The following is a 24709-nucleotide window of genomic DNA, read 5'->3' as shown; positions in this document are numbered from 1 at the left end:
CAGCCGACATGAGTTAATCAGCACCAGTCAGCCATTTAGTGAGTGTACTCTGTCATTGTAAGTTGACACTATTTATAAGTTCTAGAACTGCAGCCAATCAGGAGGTTCCGCTACTGTCATGTAATAGTACAAACTCTTTCCTGATTGGCTAAAGTTCCAGAACCTTTGAATGGCTACAGGTTACAATGACACTAACTAAACATCTGACTGGTGCTGATTAATTGATTAATGGACACAGCTTCAAAGTGAACACAGGACTACGTGAGCCTGATGAAAAGGGCAAGAAATGGGAGAAGAGGAGGAAGAGAATGCAGGGGGAAGACAAGGGGAACACAGTACAACTTTACACGCTTCACACTATATGTTTATTAGTGTTCCTCATCCCTTGGCTGTATCTAAGCATACACACATAGTAGGACATGCACTGTACACGGTTACACTGGATCTGTGTGTACACATATGGCAGGATTTTTTTTTCTGCCTCTTTAAAGCTGAGCACTGTGGACAAAAAAATGATTTACATATATCCTTTAATAGCCACAAAGTATATAAATCTACTTTATCTACACCAAATACATTTGCAGACCCAAATATTACCTTGTAAAGTAGCGGTGATATCATTACTGTGCTGTGCATAGCCTGTGCAGAGAGCAGAGCGGTGGGGGAGGTCCAGAAGGCCCACCCACTACAGGCTGAATGCAGAAAATTACAGGAGGGGGCAGAAACAAGACCAGGCACCCTGCACAAGGAGAGGGATCAGCACTGACTGGTCTTTATTACAGGGAGCTCCTGCACAGATAACTGTACATATCTGGAAGAAATGCACAAAGCACCCTAAGATTCAAAGAAGAATATACATGTTTTTAGACTATATTTGCTTATCCTGGAATTTGGCTTTAAGTTTATATAAGTGAGTTCTTGACTCATTACTCAGTAATTATCTAGTATATTGTGGAGGCAAGGACTGCAGTCTGTGTACAGTGTATACCGTATGTAGGTTTAGACTCTATTTAACCATGATGCCTTAAGCCACGCCAAATATTCAGTGCAATTTAGTCACCCTTATTATTGCTGCAGCATGTGTCGTTATATCTTCTTCATCCCACCATCCCAGGGTGTCCCTCTTTCTTAATTTGCTAAGTTGGGCAGTATGGATTTGTGTAGAATGAGGAAGGCATAGAGACTTAAGTCAAGTTGTAATGCTCGTTATGCCCTGTTGGGGAGACTTTTCATCATTTCCTGTCATAACAGCAGACGGGCTAAAACTTCTTTTACTTCAAAACAAGTATTATTAAGCAATCAATTTGCAGTTTAACATTGTCCATAAATAAGAGTCATACTTTAGCTTGGGATCCCACTATTGCGTTGTGTTAGCATGTGCACATTAACATGCACTGTGTTCAGGCTGCCCATTGTTTAGAATGGGCTACCTAATGCACCAGAAAAGGTGTATGCATCATTTTTGGCAGTGCACATACAATGAGACTGTGCGTTGGGGTTTCTTTCAAAATAAATGGCACAATAAAAGGCACATTTTTCCATTGTACTGTTGAAATATTAGTATAATTATTATTAGTTATATGCAAATGATCTGCCACTAGACCCCCAAATTTAACTCTCACTCCATTCAAAGTGGACAAAAATAACTAGTGTTAGGCTTTAATAACTAATACTTACATTTTTTAAATTTATTTGTTTGCTCTATGTGGCCTTTAGTATGGGGCAAGAGTTTAATTAAATGGCTCTACAGGTTTATCAAGAGAATCAAGTAAAACAAATACGGGGAAAGGATCAAACTTCAATTATGTCACGGGGTTGTCTCTTCTATATCATATGTGACAATGTCCGCTGCAAAGCCAGATAGTACTTTATACCAGATGCTGTGATCTTTCAGATGATATAATAAGAATTTAATTATTTCATGTTCTGAACTTTTTTTGTACATGTGCTCATGTGAGAAAGGCAACAGATTTACAACTTTGGATACTTAAATATTACCAGCACAAAAGTAAGTTTGTAATTACAAAGCATACACTAACCTACACCCTGGCCTAGGCGTTGCTAGCATAAGATCTGAATGAAAAGCCTCAAAGGAAATTTGCCTTTTTACAGAACTACATACTACTTCTAGAACAGTAATTTAACTCACAGATTCAACTGGTTGGCCCAGAAGGCAGAGAGTTGAAGTTTCCTTTTGAGGGTTTTCACACAATTACTCATTATAGCTTCAAAAAAGACTGCACTGAGCAGAGCAGCCCCTAAGTGAAGGGGCATATATAAGTTTGAGTTGACCGAGAGAGAGAAATGAGTGTAGGGTCTGGGAAGATTGTCCTTTAACCGCTTCACATGATTTGTGGTAGGTAAGTGACCAGGGTTCCCTGGGGAGCAGAACAATGAGAAGGCAGGGTGTGGAGTAGTAGTGAGAGCTTGCAGTCTTCAGGCAGAAGGCATACCAGGACTGAAGGCTCTGGCAGAGCTGCATCTTTCACTTCCCCAGGTTGGGGAAGTATCCTTGACAGGTGGAGATGGTATAGTTGGGGAGATGGCTTAGGCTAATGCTGTGAACACACAAGCGTTTTTTTCGTCGGAATAAACTCTGACGGTCTTTCCGACGGAGTTCCGCCGAAACGGATTTGCCTACACACGATCACACCAAAGTCCATTCGTTTAGAATGCGATGACACACAACAGGACTAGAAAAGGAAGTTCAATAGTCAGTAGCAAATAGCTGCCCTTGCATAATTTTTGGTCCGTCGGAATAGCATACAGACGAACGGTTTTCCCGATAGGAATTGATTCTGTCGGAAAGATTTAAAACATGTTCTATTTCTAGGTCCGTCAGAATTTTTGAAAAAAAAAAAGTCCGCCGAAGCCCACACACGATTGCAATATCCGATGAAATGATTCCGTCGGACCTTTTCTGCCGGAAAGTCCGGTGTGTACATGACATAAGAGAGTGACCCTAAGGAACTTGCAGTGCTGGATGAATTAAATTTTGCCAGCAGAATATTTCCAGGTAACATGGTTTTAAAAATCCAACAATTAACAGTGAATATATTAAACATAATATTAAATGTAAGCAAATTAGAATTTGATAAAGCCCAGAAAAGACATTAAGCAGATGCATATATTGCCTAGAAGATTTAATGTGACCTAATCACCTGCTGTACATAACAGCATATGTGTGTTTAATATCAAACTGATGGTTAATCTTTTATACTTGTTTTTAAAGTAGCTCAGTCATAGGCAGGGTTATGGAAATTGTAAAAAAATTAATTCTGGGTAGTTTATCTGTATGCTATGTTAAGGTCACTAAGCCCAGTCTGACAGATGTGCATTCTTCCAAACTATTCATGATAGGCTGTATTAAAAGTCTCTGCTTTCCAGCCTCTCTAAAGTGCCGTATATAATAACCAGTTGGCCATTCATAATCAGGCTCATTAACAGCCTGAGTAGATCCTGGCCAAGATGTTTTAACTGAAATGTATAAGGCCTGCTTCATGTCTCAAGCTGAGCTGTGTTTTAGAGTTGGGGTAACAGAGAACTGTTCGCAGAAGAACTGGCACATCTGCTAATGCCCAACGGAATCACAGATTAGCACATGAGAATTTTTCAATGCAAATTTGCATGCGCGCGAACTTCTGCGAAGATCAATGTGCCAAGGCGCCTTACTGACCCAGCTTGCCTTTGACCTGTCTTGTCTCCATTCCTGGCTTTGACCCTCGGCTTGCTCCTTTGACTCCACTTCTGCCTGCTGATCCATGTATGAACTCTGGCTTTCCCTTCTGGACTCTGCTGCTGCCTGTTTACCAGTGTATGACCCGGCTTAATCCTGACCCTGCTTGCTGCCTTACCCCTGGCTGATATTCAGTGTTTGACTACTGGCCTGGATCCTGACCCTGCTCATAGCTCTCTCATCTGTTACTTCTGAGGGAGCTACCATCCAGTAGACACCTCATCACTCAGTCTGTCGCAGCTGGCAACCCCTGCTTCTTTGGGCATAGCACTCCCTGTCACCACCTTCAGGGGTAGCCTGCACTTAGTCGCAAGGGAAGCCCTCTCAGCACTTCAGCCTCTGACCAGGTATGTGACAGTGGGCATTAAGTCTTGTCTGTGGCCTTTAAAAGTTGTTCTCCCTTTCCGCAGCACAAAGATCAGGTTTAAACCTAAATGTAAATGAATTTTGCAAAAGTTAGTATGGCACTGTGTGCTATATAACTTCTCTCTTCTCCCACAGAGTCTGAGGTCACCAGACCTCATTATTATCACACAGTGCTCTTCTTTCCATTGCATGTTCTCTGCAGTCTACACACCATGCAAATCAAGTCGTCTCACATAGGCCTGTCATGATGGACAACTGTCACAGGAAATAACAGTTCTTATCTGGAACTTGGTTCTTTATACTCCATGGCAGTCTTCTGTCATCACTCCACGTGTTCAATAGAGTATGAATGGTGGTTGCTCTGGGCTGGCTGTGCAGCACACTGCTGTCACCAAGTTATTGGGCGTTATAGTGATTTTTGCCACAGAAACAGAGAGAAGGAATGGAATGCCCGTGAAAAAATATATATTTTATATATATATTTTTTTATGTATATTTTTTCACGGGCATTCTATGCCTTTTATTCACACTTTTATTATATACATAATTTTCACTCATTGATATTTTTGCACACAAAGTTATTCTTCAGCACTTTATTTCACTTGATTTCAATATTATTTTTTTACTTTATTTCTTCACTTCATTTTTATTTCCATTTTCATCATTTTTTAATTACACTTAGAGGTAAAGACTGTTCACAGTACTCATTGTAGCCCTTGGTGGTTAATCATAATGGATTTCATTCACATGTGAATTAATTAATCAATTTATCAATTTATTAACTAATTATAACTAATTATCTAGTCACATGGGTTTCAACAAGAAAGAGTATTTATTCAATCTTTTGTTTTGTGATTGTCAGCTTTGAGTAAGCACTACTGTTAGTGCGAAACGCGTCAACGCCCCGTGGCATGCTGTGGCATGTATTTTTGATTTTGATTTTTTCAGAGTGCGGCTGTCCAGAACCACTTCCTATTTATTGCTACTAGCAATTGCCAGCACCCGTGGCTTCTAAACTGGTGAAGAGGTTTACTACTTGTTTGTCCTCCTGGAGCGGTGATATCTTCCCTTCCTTAAAAGAGAAAGCTGTTTTACTTTTGGATTCAAGGAGTTTGTAAGTGATCTGCAAATGGTATCTGAAACCTCCCCTAACCCTCTCTCCTACTACTTCTTTCAAGTTCCTTATTAAAGCATTGAAAAATATATGATGTGACTGGCGCCCAAATTCTGTTCTAACTTCCCATTATAGCCATGGACTCAGCCCTGGGGTTAATGTAAGCTAGCCCCCTGCCTCTGGAGGTACCCCCTTGCTCCCAGTAGACCCAGGGGGGCCCTACATAAGAAAGCAGAGGGACTGGCAGGATCACCAGGTATTTCACAGAAAGAAAGCAATACAAAGAGAACAAGATACTTTGTAATATAAGTACATAGTACAACAGATGAATATCAGGATTATGAAATGCTAGGGTAGCATACACTCTAAAAAAGGAACCCCGCTGACTTAAGTGGCAAAATTCAGGTCAATAGACTAATAATTCAATATGCAAGATTACCTTTGAATACATTACAAAACAAAATGCTATGAATGAATGGATTGTTCTTATGTCCATACTCTTTTCTTGTTCTGGAAAATACAGCAGAACTACAAACCATTTTTTATTAAATATGTACTACAATTCTTTTTTTTTTTTTGGTTATAAAATATTGGTTTACAGAAGTTTTCAAAAGGAAGACAAGGCTAATGACAAGTTACAAGCCAATTTCATATACACCTCTGAGCCCATTATGCTGCCAACATCCGCCCAATAATCCATTTAATGACAAGCACACCTTTCGAAAGACTTTTTTTTTTTTTCTGAAGGAGATGTTTAGACTTGAAGTGAACTATTAATTTATAAGTCTTCTTTACACTTCCCCATGAGTCATTGCCATTAATGAGATACGCAGGTTCTTTATGGATAAAAATTTTAGACTCTCCCAGCAGGTGCCCATAGAGACTTAATCTCATGCTCCTTGTTCCTTTAGATGAAAACAATCTTTGCAGTTTGAATCTCACATTCATTTAATGTTATGGGCTTGGATTCAAGATCAGAGGTACCTCCACCAGGTTTTTCTACTACAATGGAAAGATCAGATGCTCTCAAGAACAAGGTAAAATGACCTGTCTAAGCATTTTAGATCGGGATTCTTTTTAGATGTTTATTGTAAAAGTTATTACATTTAAGGTACCTCTACTTTTATAGAAATCATTCTGTACAATATACCTTAAGGTTGCACTTTGCAAGTATCATGTCTTCCAAAACAGAAGCATATAACATAAGAATAACCACATTTGAAATAGCTGTATTCATGAAAGTTGCTAAACGGACAGTTCTAGGTACTATAATTGGTTGATCTTCCACTACTGTCTTATGACTCTCTTTGCATGATATTCAAATAAGGCATAGCAAACCAGACTCAAAACTTCCTAACACTGTAATACTCAGAGTCATTCTAAAACACAGATGAGAAGGTTCTAACAATCAGAAACTGGTGCTCTACTCAACTGTATTAAATTAGAGAAAAAAAAAAATAAAAAGCAATAAGAATGTGTCAACTTCAGACATGCAGTTTTAAACCCACTTAAATTCCCAGTATATGTTATGGGAATGTAAACTGTAGTGAATATATTCAGTCATCTTAGAGGAGTGTCTGAGTAAACAGGGTCTGGTACACACTTACATATTGGTGTTGTGCATTATATAGTTTTCATGGGGCTTTATCGAAAAATAAACAACTGAATGCTATCAGCCAAATCTGATAAAACAGGACACATAGGGGGTTATTTATGAAAGGCAAATCCACTTTGCACTATAAGTGAAAACTACAAGTGCAAAGTGCACTTGAAATTGCATTGAAAGTGCACTTGGAAGTGCAGTCACTGTAAATCTAAGGGGTAGATCTGAAATGAGTGGAAGCTCTGCTGATTTTATCATCCAATCATGTGCAAGCTAAAATGCTGTTTTTTATTTTCCTTGCATGTCCCCCTCGGATTTACAGCGACTGCACTTCCAAGTGCACTTTCAGTGCAATTTCAAGTGCACTTTGCACTTGTAGTTTGCACTTGTAGTACAAAGTGGATTTGCCTTTAGTAAATAACCCCCACTGTTTATTAAAGCAGTATTAAGCCCGAAAGCAAACATTTATTATATTGCACATTGCCATTTCTTAGATGTGATGGCTGCATTTTTCTGTTATTTTTTTTTAGACTTTCTTTCTTCTGTTTTCCTCTGGTGATCTTGCCAGTAAGTCTGTTGTTTTTTTCAAAAGAGCAAGCTCTCCAGCAGAATGCATCAGTCACAGAGATGGGACAAACTATTTAACACTGGCAGGGGTGCTTACAATGATCAGCTTTTATTTATGTAAAATCACTATCCCTAAAGGAAAAAACATTTTGCTGTAACTGCTTATGCAGTTTTAGCTGGACTTTGGCTTCAATTTGTTTTGATACACTAAGGCTGCATTCACACTACAACGTTTTGAATCGCGGGCAGATCTGCCGCGGATCTACCCGCGATTTGACAGCGCTGATGTGTGAATGACAAAAAAGCGGAGCTCGCATTTGAGATGCCATTCATTTGAATGACACCTCAAATCGCGGAGCGGGTCTGCCGCGATTGTTGCGGGACGCATGTCACCCCAAAGTAGCTCCTGAACTATTTTTGGGCAACATGCGCCCTGCGTTGTGGGTTTCCGCAATTGCAGCACGTTTTATCGCGCGACAATCGTGGCAGACCCGCACCGCGATTTGAGGTGTCATTCAAATGAATGGCATCTCAAATGCGAGCTCCGCGTTTTGTCATTCACGGGCACATCCTCGGCAGATCTGCCCGCGATTCAAAACACTGTAACGTGAATGCAGCCTTATGCCGCGTACACACGACTTTCCGGCAGAAAAGGTCAGACAGAATCATTTCATCGGATATTTCGATCATGTGTGGGCTTCATCTGACTTTTTCTTTCTAAAATTCTGACGGACCTAGAAATAGAACATGTTTTAAATCTTTCCAACGGAATCAATACCTATCGGGAAAACCGTTCGTCTGTATGCTATTCCGACGGACCAAAAACGACGCAAGTCGTACGTGTTGTACCTCACCGCGTTCTAAACTATCGGACTTTGGTGTGATCATGTGTACACAAGTCCGTTTCAGCGGAACTCCGTTGGAACTCTGTCAGAAAAACCATCAGAGTTTATTCTGACAGAAAAAACAGTCGTGTGTACGCGGCATTAGTGCATCAAAACTACTGGTCCATCTAACACTCTCCTCCCCTCAGAATGAAAATGCTGCTGTTCAAAATTGTGCCCCGTTTGCTCATTCATCGAGTGTGGTGGAACTATAATGGGGCGTACACACGGGCGGACTTTCCGACAGACTTTTGACAGACTTCCGATTTACTTTTTTTACGAACGGACTTGCCTACACATGACCGGACTACGGACGGACTTGCCTACACACGACCGGACTTTCCGCCAGACTATGTCCGTCGGTCTTCCTGACGGAGTTACGACGGACTTTCCGAATGAACGGACTTGCCCACACACGAACAAGTCTGTTTATTTTGAACATGACTCTGGTACAACGGGGCTAGAAAAGGAAGTCAATCTCGCCGCTTTTATCAGCGAGATTGACACCTTGGGAGCCCCATCACGGGGCATACCAGGCCCTTAGGTCTGGTATGGATTTTAAGGGGAACCCCCTATGCCTAAAAAATGGCGTGGGGGGCCCCCAAAATCCATACCAGACCTAAGGGACATCGTCGCCTCCCCCTTGCACTCGCCGCAATAGGAAAATTTGTTTTTCCTATTGCAGCGAGCGCGAGATGTAGTACCCTGCCCTTGCATTGTATCTGGTCCGTCGGGCCAGCATACAGAAGAATGGACTTTCCGTCAGGAACTGAGTCCGGTGGAGTTACGACGTAAAGATTTGAAGCAGGTTTCAAATCTAAAGTCCGTCGGATTTCCGACCGAAACAGTCCGTCGGAAGTCCGATACAGCCCACACACGGTCGGATTGTCTGCCGGATTCGGTCCGTTGGACCAGTCCGGTCGGAAAGTCCACCCGTGTGTACACGGCATAAGGCCTGATTCACACCTATGCATTTTTAGTGCTTTTTGCATTTTGCAGATTTGCTCTACAGTCCATTGAACATGGTTTCCTATGGAACACGTTCTGTAGTGCAAATCCGCAAAATGCAAAAAGCACTAAAAATGCATAGGTGTGAATCCAGCCTTATACAAGAGGTGTGTTACTGGCCAGATCACCAGGTGAAAACAGAGGTGAAAAAGCCAAAGAAAAAAAAAAAATGATGCAGCCACCAAATCCAATGATTGGTAAGCTGCAATATATTACCTTTTGGCTGTGGGTTTAATACTGCTTTAAAGTAGAACTATAGGCAAAATATTTTTTTTTTTTTTCATTTTGGACAGACTAAGGGAGGGTAATAACCCCTGTCCTATTTTTTTTTGCCATCTGTTTCTCATTGCAGAGATTAACCTACACTTCCTGTCCCATAGCCAAACAGGAAGTGAGAGGATATCCCTGCAAATTAAGGGAATTCCTTGGGGAATTCCCCAAGGAACTGGTGTCCCTGTTGGAAGATTTCCCCTCTATTACTTTTTTGGGTGACAACCTAAAATTTGGGATTTTCTTTTTACTTTCACTTTCCATGATAATGGTAAACACAACAAAAAAAAAGGGTGAATCTCTTTAACGGGGGCACAGACAGCAAAAACTAACAAGTGTTGTAATCCCTCTCCACTCTATGCAAAACTTTTAAAAAAGTTTTGCTTTTAGTTATACTTTTCAGGCTAGGTTCACACTGCAGCACAGCAGGGGGTCCGGTGTGTCCCCGTTCACTGTTTCAGGTCCGATTTCAGCCCAAATTTTGGGCTGAATTCGGACCTGACATGGACCAGAAGACGCAAAGGACTCCTGTGTAATTCTCACCGGAGCCACTCTGGAGATGTGTGAACCAGCTCCATAGAGAGCCAGTCACAATCTCCTGACATGCAAACTGCATGCAGAGAAACTAGAGTTACCACCTCATCCCTTTAAACCCAAACACATATGAATTACACAGGTTCTGAAGGCTAATTTAATGCAGATAAGGCAACAAGTCCGAGTTTAATTACCACCTTAATCAGCCTCAGAACCTGTGTAATAAATATGTGTTCGGGATGAAAGGGATGAGGTCGCGACCATAGGGGAAATCCACATCCAATTCGCAATGTGTGACCCCAGCCTAAATCTAAAAGCTCTGCATTGAATATCTAAGGCAAAAGAGGTTAAAAGCAGAACCTAGCAATATAGCTACATCCAGCTATAATAACTACAATCAACATAGGCACAGATTAACCTTTTCTCATGTCTAGCTGAGTTGCATGGGGTTCCACTTATAAGCAAATTGTATGACAATAAAACATTCACATGGATACACCCTAAGGCCATATGCTGCTTTACTTCCATGCTGGAACATGTAGTTCCACTGTATCCAGAACTCTACAGGTTGTGCATGCCTACTTGCAACAGTCTAAGCGTTTTTTATAATAAACTACCTTTCATTTAAACGTCACTGTTATGGCTTGCCTGCGGTAGTCAGTGGTCTATAATGTACCAAGACTAAGCTAGGTTTTACAGTAAGTGGTAGGGATGTGCTGTCATCTTACATTAATCTGTGCTGTAGACTGACTGTCTGTTGGTTCTACTTAAACCGACTTGCTGAAATAACATCATATTTACATGACCTCATACTAGTAATTCACATCACGTATCATTTAGGTTTTTTTTTTCCTTGAGTTTGTACACAGGAAAATAACAATCTTGCGACGTCCTGTTGACAGGTATTTTATTCAAACGTATCCTGCTGCCTTCTTGTTGAAACATGTTGCTTTAGACTTGTTAGAAATACAAAAGACATGAGAGGAACACACAATTAAGAGCTACACATGTGCTCTGCCCTGACTTATTTCTATGCATACAACTCCCCCCCCCCCTCTACATTGTAAATGTACTTTATTTCTCACATATCGGGCACAGATGCATACTGCCAGCAGTCCCATGTAGCAGGAAAAGGTAGGTCTCATTTCACCATTTTAAAAGCTAATGTACAATGCTGCATTCCTTATATTGTGGAAAATTTGTGAAGAGATTTTGGACATGATGGAAGCAAGTTTTCATTAAATAAAGATGCCCATCTGCAGGCATCTGCATCTTCTGACATTGCCATAAACAAGTGTGATGTTCTCTGGGAGCCTTGCATCTCTAGCTTATTGACATAGGCAGGGAAATCATGCCGCTGACACAACTGGCAAAATATATGGGATAATTAACTTATTTCGCCCCTGTCCATAAGCTAGAGATGCAAGGTTCCCACAGAACTACCACACTTGTTTAGAACCCTAATGCAGATGCCTGCAGATGGTCCTCTATAACTATATGACACTCTAACCAATCCAATTGCTATTTCCCCTTGCAGCCTTAGCAGAGTAACTGACATGAGATGAGAGATTGTCGCATGATGCATCCTAAAATGGTGAGACTGGGCAACTGTCATTAAGGCTGGGTTCACACCATCGCCGCATCCGTCGCACAGCAGGAGTCTGGTGCATGCTGGTTCATTGTTTCAGGTCTGATTTCAGCCAGAATTGTGGGCTGAATTCAGACCTGAAACAGACCAAAAAAGGCACACGTTTTTCATGCAAAACGCACCGGACCTGCTGCGGAGATATGTGAACCGGATCCATAGAGAGCCAGTCACATTCTTCTGCTATGCAAATTGGATGTGGAAAATCCACAACCAATTTGCATAGGTGTGAACCCAGCCTTAATGTCTTATGCCCCGTACACGCGATCGAACATTCCGACAACAAAATCCATGGATTTTTTCCGACGGATGTTGGCTCAAACTTGTCTTGCATACACACGGTCACACAAATCTTGTCGGAAATTCCAAACGTCAAGGATGCGGTGACGTGCAACACGTACGATGAGCCAAGAAAAATGAAGTTCAATAGCCAGTGCGGCTCTTCTGCTCGATTCCGAGCATGCGTGGAATTTTGTGCGTCGGAATTGTGTACATTTTCTGGTGTCAGGAAATTTGAAATCCAGATCTCAAATTTTGTGTGACGGAAATTCCGATGGAAAATGTCCGCTGGATCCTACACATGGTCGGAATTTCCAACAACAAGCTCGCATCGAACATTTTCCGTCGGAAAATCCGACCATGTGTACGGGGCATTAGAGTGTCTTAATCCACCATCATTTTAAATTATTGGATGTTTAGAAACAGAGGACATTTCGCTACAGTGGTATTAAGCTGATCTGGCTATAATTGTGCTCCATTCTAATAAGCTAATGGACAGAGAGGACTCAAATGTTATGAATTTAGTGGCAGGTTTACTGTTCTCCCAACAATCTAAATTGGTAGCTGAATGTAATCTTTACACCATCTTTATGGATAAAATAATAATTAAAAATTGTTAAACAAAATGTACTTCTTAAAAAAAAAAAAAATCACAATTCAGTAAGGATGAATCATGATTTAATACTGACATTCATAGAATATGCTGAATGTAAGTTGGTGTTTTTTCAGATTGTTTCAAATTTCACTAATGCAACGAAATAGCTGTCAAATGGAATGCTTGCATACACACGGGTAATCGTCTAGTGATTTCAACTACTGAAAACAGCTTTTAAATGCAAAAGCAAACACACACATTGAGTCCAAATTAGAATATTAATACAAATATAGAAACCATTGGTTGTAAGTTTCAGTGATCTCTTCAAAAGTTGAGGAAATCTAAAACCGTTTGAAAGCTGTTGTAATTGCTAGAAAATGGCCCTGAAAATTGCCAGCAAAATGCAAAAAAAAAAGATATATATATATATATATATAGTATATACATATGTACTGTATATGCACTATATTACCAAAAGTATTGGGACGCCTGCATTTACACACACATGAACTTTAATGGCATCCCAGTCTTATGCCCCGTACACACGGTTGGACTTTGTTCGGACATTCCGACAACAAAATCCTAGGATCTTTTCCGACGGATGTTGGCTCAAACTTGTCTTGCATACACACGGTCACACAAAGTTGTCGGAAAATCCGATCGTTCTAAACGCGGTGACGTAAAACACGTACGTCGGGACTATAAACGGGGCAGTGGCCAATAGCTTTAATCTCTTTATTTATTCTGAGCATGCGTGGCACTTTGTCCGTCGGATTTGTGTACACACGATCGGAATTTCCGACAACGGATTTTGTTGTCGGAAAATTTTATCTCCTGCTCCCCAACTTTGTGTGTCGGAAAATCCGATAGAAAATGTCCGATGGAGCCCACACACGGTCGGAATTTCCGACAACACGCTCCGATCGGACATTTTCCATCGGAAAATCCGACCATGTGTACGGGGCATTAGTCCGTAGGATTCAATATTGAGTTGGCCCACCCTTTGCAGCTAAAACAGCTTCAACTCTTCTGGGAAGGCTGTCCACAAGGTTTATGAGTGTGTCTATGGGAATGTTTGTTCATTCTTCCAGAAGTGCATTTGTGAGGTCAGGTACTAATGTGGACGAGAAGGTCTAGCTCACAGTCTCCGCTCCAATTCATCCCAAAGGTGTTCTATCGGGTTGAGGTCAGGAATTTGTGTAGGCCAAACAAGTTCCTCCTCCCCAAACTCACTCATCCAAGTCTTTATGGACCTTGCTTTGTGCACTGGTCTAAATCATTTGTTGGAGGGGGATTATGTTGTAGGGTTGTTTTTCAGGGGTTGGGCTTGGCCCCTTGGTTCCAGTGAAGGAACTCTTAAGGCATCAGCATACCAAGACATTTTGGACAATTTCATGCTCCCAACTTTTTGGGAACAGTTTGGGGATGGCCCCTTCCTGTTCCAACATGACTGCACACGAGTGAACAAAGCAAGGTTTAAAGAACACCTTTGGGATAAATTAGAGCAGAGACTGTGAACCATAAATATACATACATACACACACACTGTATCTACATTGTGTTTGTGGAATTACCAAAGTGTTTGCAGCCAGTGTTTCTTTTTACATTAAATATGGGGGTTGTGTGGTGAAACCAGATGCCGGGTTCCACACTGCCATTTTGTATACAGGTTTTTCTTCTGGGTTGTTGCACCTGGCCTTCTGATAATGCTCCATTGTACATATGCAGTCTGCCTAGGATTGCCCATAAGCCTGATGCATTATGTGAGTATCCCAGGAAACTTCGGGGAGGGGGGGGGGGTATTTAAGGTACTTAGAGAGGATGTAAGACCACTTTAAATATATGGGTTGATTTACTAAAGACATATAGGCTGTTCATTTTGTAAGGAAGTTTTCACTTTGCAAGGATATTTTCCCTAAGCTTAGTGATTGAGCTGAAGCTCTGTTGACCTCCATAATCCAGACATTTGCAAGCAAATATATATATTTTTTTATTTTCCTTGCATGTGATTGTGAATTGTTTGCAAAGTGAATTTTCACCACATTCACTGAGCTAAGGAAAATTCACTTGCAAAGTGCAATTTCCTTGTAAAATGAACAGCCTATTTGCCTTTAGTCAATCTACCTCAATGTTTCCAGAGGAATGTTCTGATTGCCTGTACTCTAAACAATAAGGGCAAAAGGAAAACTTATTATTAAACTGATGGTAAAAAACGAGCTGACTTTGCTAAATGTAAACTGTGTTTTGACATTAAAGAAGTTGCAAGTGAAGTTAAAAATAAATTAACCGCAATAACTTATTTTCTCTACCCTCCAAAATACTTTAAGGCTCGATTCACATCTATGCATGTTGCTTTTGAGCGTTTCTGCAGTGCTTTTTGCAGTGCTTGCCACGTTTTTGGGCATGCTATTTTACCGTGATTTTACTGCGATTTTGCCACGATTTGAGTTTTGTGTTTTTTTGGGGTTTTTTTTTTACACTGTATATAGCTGGTTGCTAAGGAGGGGGCCGGGAAGCCAGCCGCCGCGTCCTTAACAACCGATGAGTCATCAGTTGTCAGCGGGCTTCCAGCTGAATGTAAAAAAAAAACGGAATTGCCGGCTAAAAAAAAATCGAGAGAAAAATACAGCATGGGGTCCCCCCCAGGTCCATACCAGGCCCTTGGGTCTAGTATGGGTTTGGTGGGAACCCCCACACACCAAAATTTTTTTTTAAATGGCGTGGGGGTCCCCCCAAAATCCATACCAGACCCTTATCTGAGCATGCAGCCCGGCAGGTCAAGAAAGGGAGGGGATTAGTGTGCGCCCCCTCCCTCCTGAACCATACCAAGCTGCAACATGGGGGATGGGTGCTTTGGGGCAGGGGGGCTCTGCGCCCCCCACCCCAAAGCACCTTGCCCCCATGTTGATGGGGACAAGGGCCTCTTCCCAACAACCCTTGCTCGGTGGTTGTCTGGGTTTGCGGGCGGGGGGCTTATCAGAATCTGGAAGCCCCCTTTAAAGGGGGCCCCCAGATCACAGCCCCCCTATGTGAATGAGTATGGGGTACATTGTACCCCTACCCATTCACTTAAAAAAAGTAGTGTAGTGTAAAAAATAAAGTAGACAGTTTTTGACAAGTCTTTTATTAAAAATCTTCTTCTTCTCCGCTTCTTCCTCCGGTCTTCCTCCATCTTCTCCCACATCTTCATCCTCCGGTCTTCTCCTTCTCCCCCTGCTTCTTCTTCCACTCTTCTTCTGTCTTCTTTGTCCGGTGTTCCTCTTCCTCTGCTGCCGCTCCAGCTGACGACCCTCCTCCGATGCTGCATCCCACTGATCTGTCGGCGCTGATGTCCTGCATTTCTTAAATAATGATGGTGGCGTGGCAATCAGATTGCGTCATCCAGAGGCCACGCCCCCTTGTGACGTCACCACCCGGGGCATGATGGGATTATTTTTTTATTTATTAAGGGGAAAAAACTGTTCAAACCTGCCCGGCCCTATGTGAAAAAGAAATTGCCCCCTCCCATGCTAAATCATGAATGAACTGTGATTAACCACAATTTTTTGGAAAGCTGAGTTAAATTTCACTTGCCACACCCAGGCCTGATTACTGCCAGACCTGTTGAATCAATAAATCACATAAATAGAAGCTGTCTGACAAAGTGAAGCATGCTAACAGATCACAAAAAGCCACACATCATGCCACAATCTAAAAAAATTCAAGAACAGATTAGAAACAAAGTAACGTACATGTATCGGTCTAGGAAGGATTTTAAAGCCATTTCTAAGGCTTTGGAACTCCAGTGAATCACGGGGAGAGTCATTATCCACAATTGGAGACTTGGAACAGTGGTGAACCTTCCCAGGAGTGGCTGGCCTACAAAAATTACTCCAAAAGCATGAGGACGACTCATCCAGGAGGTCATAAAAGAACCCAGAACAACATCTAAAGAACTGCAGGCCTCACTTGCCTCAGGTAAGATCAGTGTTCATGATTCAACAATAAGAAAGAGACTGGGCAAAAATGGCATCCATGGGAGAGTCCCAAGGCCAAAGCCACTGCTGACCAAAAAGAACACAAATGCTACGTACACACGGTCGGACTTTCCGGCGGACTTGGTCCGGCACACTTTCTGACGGACTTTGTCCGCCAGGTGCGCCGGACTTTAAAACGGACGGACTTGCCCACACACGACCGGACTTTTCCGGCGGGCTAAGTCCCCCCTCTTTCCGACGGACTTTCGCCGGAGTTACGGCGGACTTTCAGAATGAACGGACTTGCCCACACACGGACAAGTCCGTTCATTTTGAACGTGACTCATGTGCGACGGGACTAGAAAAGGAAATCAATCTTGCCGCTTTTATCGGCAAGATTGACACCTTGCGAGCCCCGTCGCGGGGCATACCAGGCCCTTAGGTCTGGTATAGATTATAAAGGGGAACCCCCTACGCCGAAAAAACGGCGTGGGGTCCCCCCTAAAATCCATACCAGACCCCAATCCGAGCACGCAGCCCGGCCGGTCAGGAAAGGGGGTGGGGACGAGCGAGCGCCCCCCCCTCCTAAACCGTACCAGGCCGCATGCCCTCAACATGGGGGGGTGCTTTGGGGGAGGGGGGCGCCCTGCGTGGCCCCCCACCCCAAAGCACCTTGTCCCCATGTTGATGAGGACAAGGGCCTCTTCCCGACAACCCTGGCCGTTGGTTGTCGGGGTCTGCGGGCGGGGGGCTTATCGGATTCCGGGAGCCCCCTTTAATAAGAGGGCCCCCAGATCCCGGCCCCCCCACCCTATGTGAATGAGTATGGGGTACATGGTACCCCTACCCATTCACCTAGGGAAAAAGTGTCAATAATAAAACACTACACAGGTTTTTAAAATAATTTATTAAACAGCTCCGGGGGGTCTTCCTCCGGCTTCGGGGGTTCCTCCAGTTCCTCTTCTCCCGGCGTCCGGTTGGTTCTTCTCCGCTCTCTCCGCCGGAAAGTCCGACCGTGTGTACGCGGCAAAAGGCTCATCTCACATTTACCAAAAAACATCTTGATTATCCGCTAGACTTTTAGGCAAATATTCTGTGGACTTATGAGACATAAAGTTAACTTTTTGGAAGGTGTGTTACATCTGGCATAAAACGAATACAGCATTTCATAACAAGAACATCATACCAACAGTCAGACATGGTGGTGGTAGCGTGATGGTCTGGGGCTGCTTTGTAGCTTCAGGACCTGGACGACTTACCATAATTGATGCAAATATGAATTCTGAGCTCTACCTGAAAATCCTAAAGGAGAATGTCCGGCCATCAGTTCGTGACCTCAAGCTCAAGTGCACTTGGGTTATGCCGCAGGACAATGATTCGAAACACAACAGCAAGTCTACCTCCAAATTGTTCTAACAAAGCAAAATTTAGGTTTTTGAGTGGCCTAGTCAAAGTAGAGTGGGCCAAAATTGCTCCACAGTAATGTGAAAGACTCATTGCCAGTTATCGCAAATGCTTGATTGCAGTTGTTGCCGCCAAGGGTAGCACAACCAGTTATTAGGTTTAGGGGCAATTACGTTTTCACATAAAGCCAGGCAGGTTTGGACAGCTTTTTTGTCTTAATAAATGAAACCATCATTTAAAAACTGCATTTTGTATATATTCTAGTTATCTTTGTGTAATAATAAAATTTGTTTGATGATCTGAGTCATTTAAGCGTGACAAATAGGCAACAAAAAAAAATCAGAAAGGGGCAAATACTTTTTCACAGCATTGTATGTAAGGAATCCATGATAAGGCTAATGACCCTGGAGCCCACACCAAGTCAGCAATTGAAGACCCCATACTTCTGTCCTCATGGGCTACTTTAGGACTAGGGTACGCAAGTCCTTTAAAGTGTATCTATAGCCAAAACATTTTTAAAATTTTGGATAGTGTAGAGAAGAGTAAGAACCCATATTCAAGTTTTTATTCATGTCTGAGTTCCAGCTGGGGAGATTCACTCTATGTGCCCTAGAAGCCTCTGTCACATTGCCAGAATGAGAGGTTCCGGTATTTCTTTAAATGAGGGACATGTTCTGGCAACAACTGTCTGAGAATGGAATTCTTCTTCAACTTGCAGAGATTTCTTCCTACTTCCTATTGTGTCTTTAGGACAGGAAGTGAAGGGAAACCTCTTCAACGGGACAAAGGCAACAAAAAATAAACGTACAGGGGTATAAACCTTTTCTAAAGTTTTGGCAGTACGTAAACTATAATCTCTTTCTAAAGGTGTTGACAATTACCTGTTTAGAAACACAATTGATTTATGAGATGACTGACAACAAGTGGTTACATTTCTCAGTGACAACAGATTACAATCACTCGTGCATCTCTAGATTTGAGGTGCCCACCCATATTGATCCAGTCTTTATCACCTGGATTTTTCAGGTAAACCAATGTCTATAGGCAAGCAGTCACTGCTAATCAAGGCTTGTTGTGGGGAGGAGATATTGTCCACATGTTAAGTGTTAGGAACTTTACTGTTGTTTACATTTTCTGTTTGAATGTAAGTTTTTATACTTCAATAAACTTCGTAGGTAAAGTAACTTTTCTGAGGCTTAATAAAAAAAGTACAAGCATATACATTTTATGACTATTTGTAAAGTAAAACTAGCTGCACATAACTACCTTTTAAAAGTAACACTAATCCACATTATATCCAATCTAACTTGTAATATCATTTACAACTTTGCTCCTTAGAGCTGACGAAAAGCGATTCTCCTTTCCTGTGCATCATAGATTCCAAGAATGGATCTACCGAGCCATTTACCTGGTAAGAAATTATAATAACAGCTGTCAAATGTTTCCTAGCAGGCAATGGCTCCTTGTACCAATAAGTCAGTAGTAGGGTTAATGTGTATTTCTCTGCAGCAATCCAATTTCACAGGTTACAGGAAAGCTCTGACAGATATTGCTTATAGAGTTTATTATATATGTCGTAGGACCCACATGGTATAAATTGTGTACAGGAGTCATGCTGGATAATTTGCAAAGTGTGAGGTCAGAACTTTCAGATTGTGTTTAAAACAGGTGTTGTATTTGCAAAATAGGGAAAAGGTCTGTTTGTTTAATTAACACAACCATTTCATGTTTTCTGCCAAGTATTCTGTATAGTACTATGAATAACAAAGAGAATACAAATAAAATGTTTCTTAAATGCTGTATGCTTTATGATGTAGCTAGCCTTTGCTACTACTTTTGATTAAGGCACTATTCTGAACTATAAATTGCGTTATAGCTATTGCAAATGTCTACACACTACTTTAAGCCCAACTCCTACAAAAACTATACTCTTAGCTATGAACAGAATGGAGAAGAGTGTCAGGGCCTGAACCTGAACCTCTGCTGTTTCTGGCAGTAACTTCTCGCTAAGCCACCTGAGATGCTGGATGTCTCCCTGCCTGATTGCTTAGACAACCTTGCCTTATGTTTTGCTTCTCATGGACTTTGAACTCTTTGCTCCTCCCATGAGTTAAGCCCTGATTTAAGCCATGTTTTTGCACTTCCTGTTTGTCAGATTTTTGTGCTCTCTCCAGCCAATATCTCGCTCCTGTCACTCCTTCACTACCACTCATTACCGACCTTTTGCTTGTTCCTTGACTATGCTTATGCTTGATCTCAACCTGCAAGCACTTGTTATCGACCCTTGGCTTGTTTACTGACTACTCTTTGGCTTGATCCCTACCTGCAATATCTGCAACTGGACCCCGGCTTGCTCACCTCCTGGAGGGGCAATCCTGAGAACTGTGACCTGGTACTAACATGCAGCAAAAATCTCCACCATTAGGAACGCTGGTGAAGACCGGTTAGTACTTCGACCCTGCACCTCAGATGAGCCTGCCTCATCCGCCAGGGTGACCTGCTTGTTCACTTATACAGCTGGTCAGTTGGAGCTCCCTACTGCTATAGATACTAGATACTGGTCTCTGAGCCTGAACCCTGACCATGACAAAAAGTTACAAAAACTGGTTTCATCTTTTCTGTGATGGAAAGACAAGAAATGTGGGGAATGAGTGTCACATGCACTAAAAGTTAAAGTAAATCATATCAGTTCCACTTAAACTTTCTGTACAAACAAGAAACAACTATAATGTTAACTTTAATTCAATGTAGATAGAATAATAATATTCTGCTTTTGAGAAATGTATATTAACAATATAGTAAAATAAATTCAATGATTGATTTTCCTAGCAGGCACACATACTGCATCCTCTTAGTTTATACTTAACATTAAAATTCACTGCCAGCACAATATGCCACCTACACTCCAAATCATAATGACACAGGCAACACCCGGATGGGTTGTAACATGACTTCCCCGAGACTAAATACATTAAAATGAAGGCAATGTTGTCACTGTCTTGACTGTATGCATTGTTAGCCCATTTGTGAAAAAAAAGTATACAATACAGAAATACAGAATTTAGTGTGTACTTTGTGCTAGTTTATCCAAGCCTAAACACCTGGTAAATATGAACAAGGTCAAGCAGTTCTGTTTTATACAATGCATGGATTACATATTACATAACTCTTTAGACAACCCATAGTATTCTGCAAAACCACTGTCATGATGGCACCCTGTGTTTAATGTTTAGTTTCCAAATAAACATTATATAAAAGCCCAAATCCTCATGTAGTAGACCAAAAACCAAAAAAATCGATACCGCTTGAATGCTCCAATCTGTTATCCTAGGTGACTCGCCAAAATGTTTGTAGGTGCTGGTCGGGCTGAATACTGGTTTCTCTGACACATTGAGGGCTACAACATAATGGTGCCAGTTTGCACACTGCCTTGGCATATAGTGAACTACTTTAGTAAAAAGTACTTCAGCTCTTAGAGAGGGTTTTCCCATGGGTAGGAGACCAAGCTGAAGCCATTTTTTACTAAGAGGAGTTCACTATATGCTGAGACAGTGTGCAGACGGGCATCATTTTGTTATAGTCCCAAATCCTCATTGTTATAGCTTCTCCAGTAAAGGTGAACTGCAGGTTAAGTGAAAAAATACCTTTGCAGTGACACCCCCACATTGCAAATGCTTGGTTATGTAGCACTGGTAGATTTTTCAATCTACCGCTTATAGGTAAATTTAGTGGGTCAAATGTTTTGTACATAGTTCAGATTTAGTTTATTGTCAGATTTGGCCTCTGTTCCAGTTTGACTGTGTTGCGCGTAGTTTCACACTGTGTGTGTGGGTGTCGTCACCATGGGTCGGTGTTGGAAAGGCAACATGCTGAAGTGAATGAGTGCTCTTCTGTCCCAGAGATAACTCGGCAGAGGTGGTCCTCCAGGTTGCATTCTCGGAGAGGGTATTTATAGGGCAGACGCCATGTTTTGGGGAGTTTTTTGCCCCGTGGCCCTCCTGGCCTAGTGGTATGTGTCAGTGAGTGCTATCTTGTAGCCCTCCGGCCTGGAGGGTTACGGAGCTGCAGCCGTGCAGGTGAACCCAGAAGCCTGTCTGGGGCCTGCTATCGTTGGGATGGTCCTGTGCTGTCTGTCCTGCGGGAAGAAGCCGTACAATCGGGAAGATCCAGAGGAGGACCCATCCTGGAAGGGACCATGCAAGGCTGGTTTTGAGAAGGGCCTGGTGACTCGATAGGCGGAGTCACGCTCACACGTCATACCCGGAAGTGCAGGCTGGAACGCAAGGTGGAACGCACGCCTAGATTTCGTTCCCGGTTCCATCCTTGCAAACAGCGGTGCCTGCCTAATAGTTTTATCTTTTCTTGAGCTTTTTAATTATGGAATATTGGAACTTTTGGAACGTTTATGTGCAATAAAATACTGGACATACTTCACGAAGGAAGCCCCTTGTTTTTCTTTCTTTGGGATCTTGGAGAGTTCAACAGATATAGGTGGTAAAAGGTGAAGCAGTTTGGTCCATGTGTAAAGCACAGCCTATCCTGGAACCATTGAAAGGTTCATACAGCACAAAGGGATAAGTAGCAGTACCGGAACAACACTACCCCAAGGCACCCACTCTGTCGCTCGGTACCCCAGCAGGGGTGTCTGTTTCTGGTGAGTGGGGGAGCACTGGGGGGCGAGCACTTCAAGTCACCGTGTTTAAAAGTATACACAGAAGTCACTGCCTTTTACTGCTGGTGCTGAGGTCAAATCACTGTATATATATTGAACTTTATTTATACATCATCTTGCTATATGAACATTTTTTGCCTTAAATGGATAATAGATGTTAAGACACCCACCAAGTTTAAATTATTGTGCATAATATATTTTCTCTCTATATATAATATATTCTCTGTATGATTGTGATGGTATTTAATATTTATCATATTTTGGAATGCCAATAGAGATCTTATTATTGATACATTGGCTAATAACTTAGAAAAGCCATAAATTGGAGGTTGCACTGACACTCTACTTTCACATATGGTTGTTCACTTTTAAAATAATTTTTTTACTTTTATTAGGCGCCATACTGTCACAATACTTTTGAACCTTGGGGTTAATTTCACTGTTGATTTATTAGCTCTATAAAATTTGGTAGAGATAAATTAGTACATGCACTTGACACTTTATTTCACATAAGGTTTTTTACTAATAGGTACGTAATAATTTTTCTCTTTAGTAGGCGCCATACTGTCTCAATACTTTTGATACTTTTTTCGATCAATTAATTTTAAAAAACAATTTTTCTCACAATTTTTCTCACCATTTTTCACACTAGTCACCCACTTTTTATATGAGGCAACCTTTCTTTCACTGAGGTGATAGGAAATTAAATATTTTCTTTTACATATACATTTATCATCATTTTTTGGGTTAGATTGTAGTACACTATACAGTGACGGAGCTCCTAAGTGACTAAGTGTGGAGTAGGCAGCCCCTAGCTCCTGATATTTATCCAATCACGGATAGTTTTACATAATAGGGCAGCGCCACTTGTACTCCCATATTACCCATTATATTTGTTTCACTCAAGTCTGTGGCAGAGACTTTTTGTTCGTGCTGTGTACCGGCTGCTAGGTTGGTGAGAGAGACCTATCCGGGCGGGCAAAGATTTAACTTTGAAAGGAAAATATATTCATCTCTAAAATTCCAATTATTCAGTGCTACACCAAGAAAAAGTATTTGAACTTCCCTGTAACTCTTCTTCTACCTCTTTCCTGCTACTTCTAAGTGACTGGTGCCTACATTGTCTGGTAGTAAGCTCAACTGGACTCTAGACCCGGTGTTGGTGAAATCACAGGTAAAAAAAGGTAACGGAAACAGCCCACAACAAATCAGCAGCTCCATCGTGAGTTAGTGCTACATGTGGGGGCATCGTCTGGGATTGTTTGCCGTTATCCTGGGCAGCCCTGAGAAGTGTTTCGTCAAGAGTTTATGCTAGAAGAGACTTCTGGACTTTGTTACTTTTTCCAGGAGGAGAAGGGGTTAAATGGCAGGAATTTATTTCTGACTGCGTAGGCTGCGGGTGAGAAGTAAAAGCCCGGGAGCTACGTGATCAGAGGAACAAGCGGGAGGAGCTACATCTACTTGTTGCCGCGTGGGACGCGGGTATGTGTGTCTTGGCGCCAAAGGAGAAGAGAAGCCTCATGATCGTATTGAGAGGATCAGAGTGCAGTAATGTCTTCTTTTCCATTGGTATAGTCGGCTATGGGATCCAAGATGTTCCCTACGAGTACCGCTGCGGGTGCTATGCTGACCGGAACCCTGCTTACAGATACTGGCATTCGTTTGAAGCCGCAGGGGCGGTTCGTACTATACACAGTTGGAGATATCGAAGGGCTGGGCATGCTTTGCCACAAGTGTGAAGGACTGGCCATACATCTCCGTCCATTTGTTCGATGTTTGCAGTGCAGAGAATATTTGTTCACAGTGGAGCAACCTACAATGTCGCCCCTTGCTTATCGTGTGGACTGGGCTACAAGTACCACCACAGTGGAAGCTGCTACCATTGCTGTTGAAGAGCAACAGGCCGTGACCTCGTCTGCTACCGAGAGTGTTTCAGGGGGAGATGTCGCTATTACCGCCTCATCAGTGGACATCACCTTTATTTCTACTTCTACCACACCTATCCCCATTGCACCTGTCCAGAGGAAGGTGGGATATGTGAAGGCTTCCCGCGGCCGTGGTCGAGGCCTACCTTAG

At 42.1% G+C, this 24709-nt stretch overlaps 2 protein-coding genes across 8 annotated transcripts in view; one reads left to right on the top strand and one right to left on the bottom strand.

Annotated features, from left to right (window-relative positions):
* Positions 1 to 24709, bottom strand: part of MED12L (mediator complex subunit 12L) — a 777103-nt gene that overhangs the window by 360658 nt on the left and 391736 nt on the right. The gene's annotated exons all lie outside the window — the stretch shown is intronic.
* The window catches only part of GPR87 (G protein-coupled receptor 87), a 29580-nt gene continuing 10870 nt past the window's right edge, over positions 6000 to 24709 (top strand). Inside the window, exons 1-3 of one of the 3 annotated variants that reach the window (XM_073626001.1) lie at positions 6000 to 6253; positions 16347 to 16558; positions 19300 to 19372. In XM_073626001.1, the coding sequence (XP_073482102.1) occupies positions 19348 to 19372 (25 nt within the window). In that variant the 5' untranslated portion in view covers positions 6000 to 6253; positions 16347 to 16558; positions 19300 to 19347. Of the gene's footprint in view, positions 6254 to 11121; positions 11217 to 16346; positions 16559 to 19299; positions 19373 to 24709 lie in introns of those variants that run through there. The other 2 variants (XM_073625999.1, XM_073626000.1) reach the window with 2 other exon arrangements.

The sequence above is a fragment of the Aquarana catesbeiana genome, linkage group LG04 (assembly GCF_042186555.1).
Source record: "Aquarana catesbeiana isolate 2022-GZ linkage group LG04, ASM4218655v1, whole genome shotgun sequence".
In the NCBI taxonomy this organism is placed as follows: domain Eukaryota; kingdom Metazoa; phylum Chordata; class Amphibia; order Anura; family Ranidae; genus Aquarana; species Aquarana catesbeiana.
This window is presented reverse-complemented; position numbering and strand designations above follow the sequence as displayed.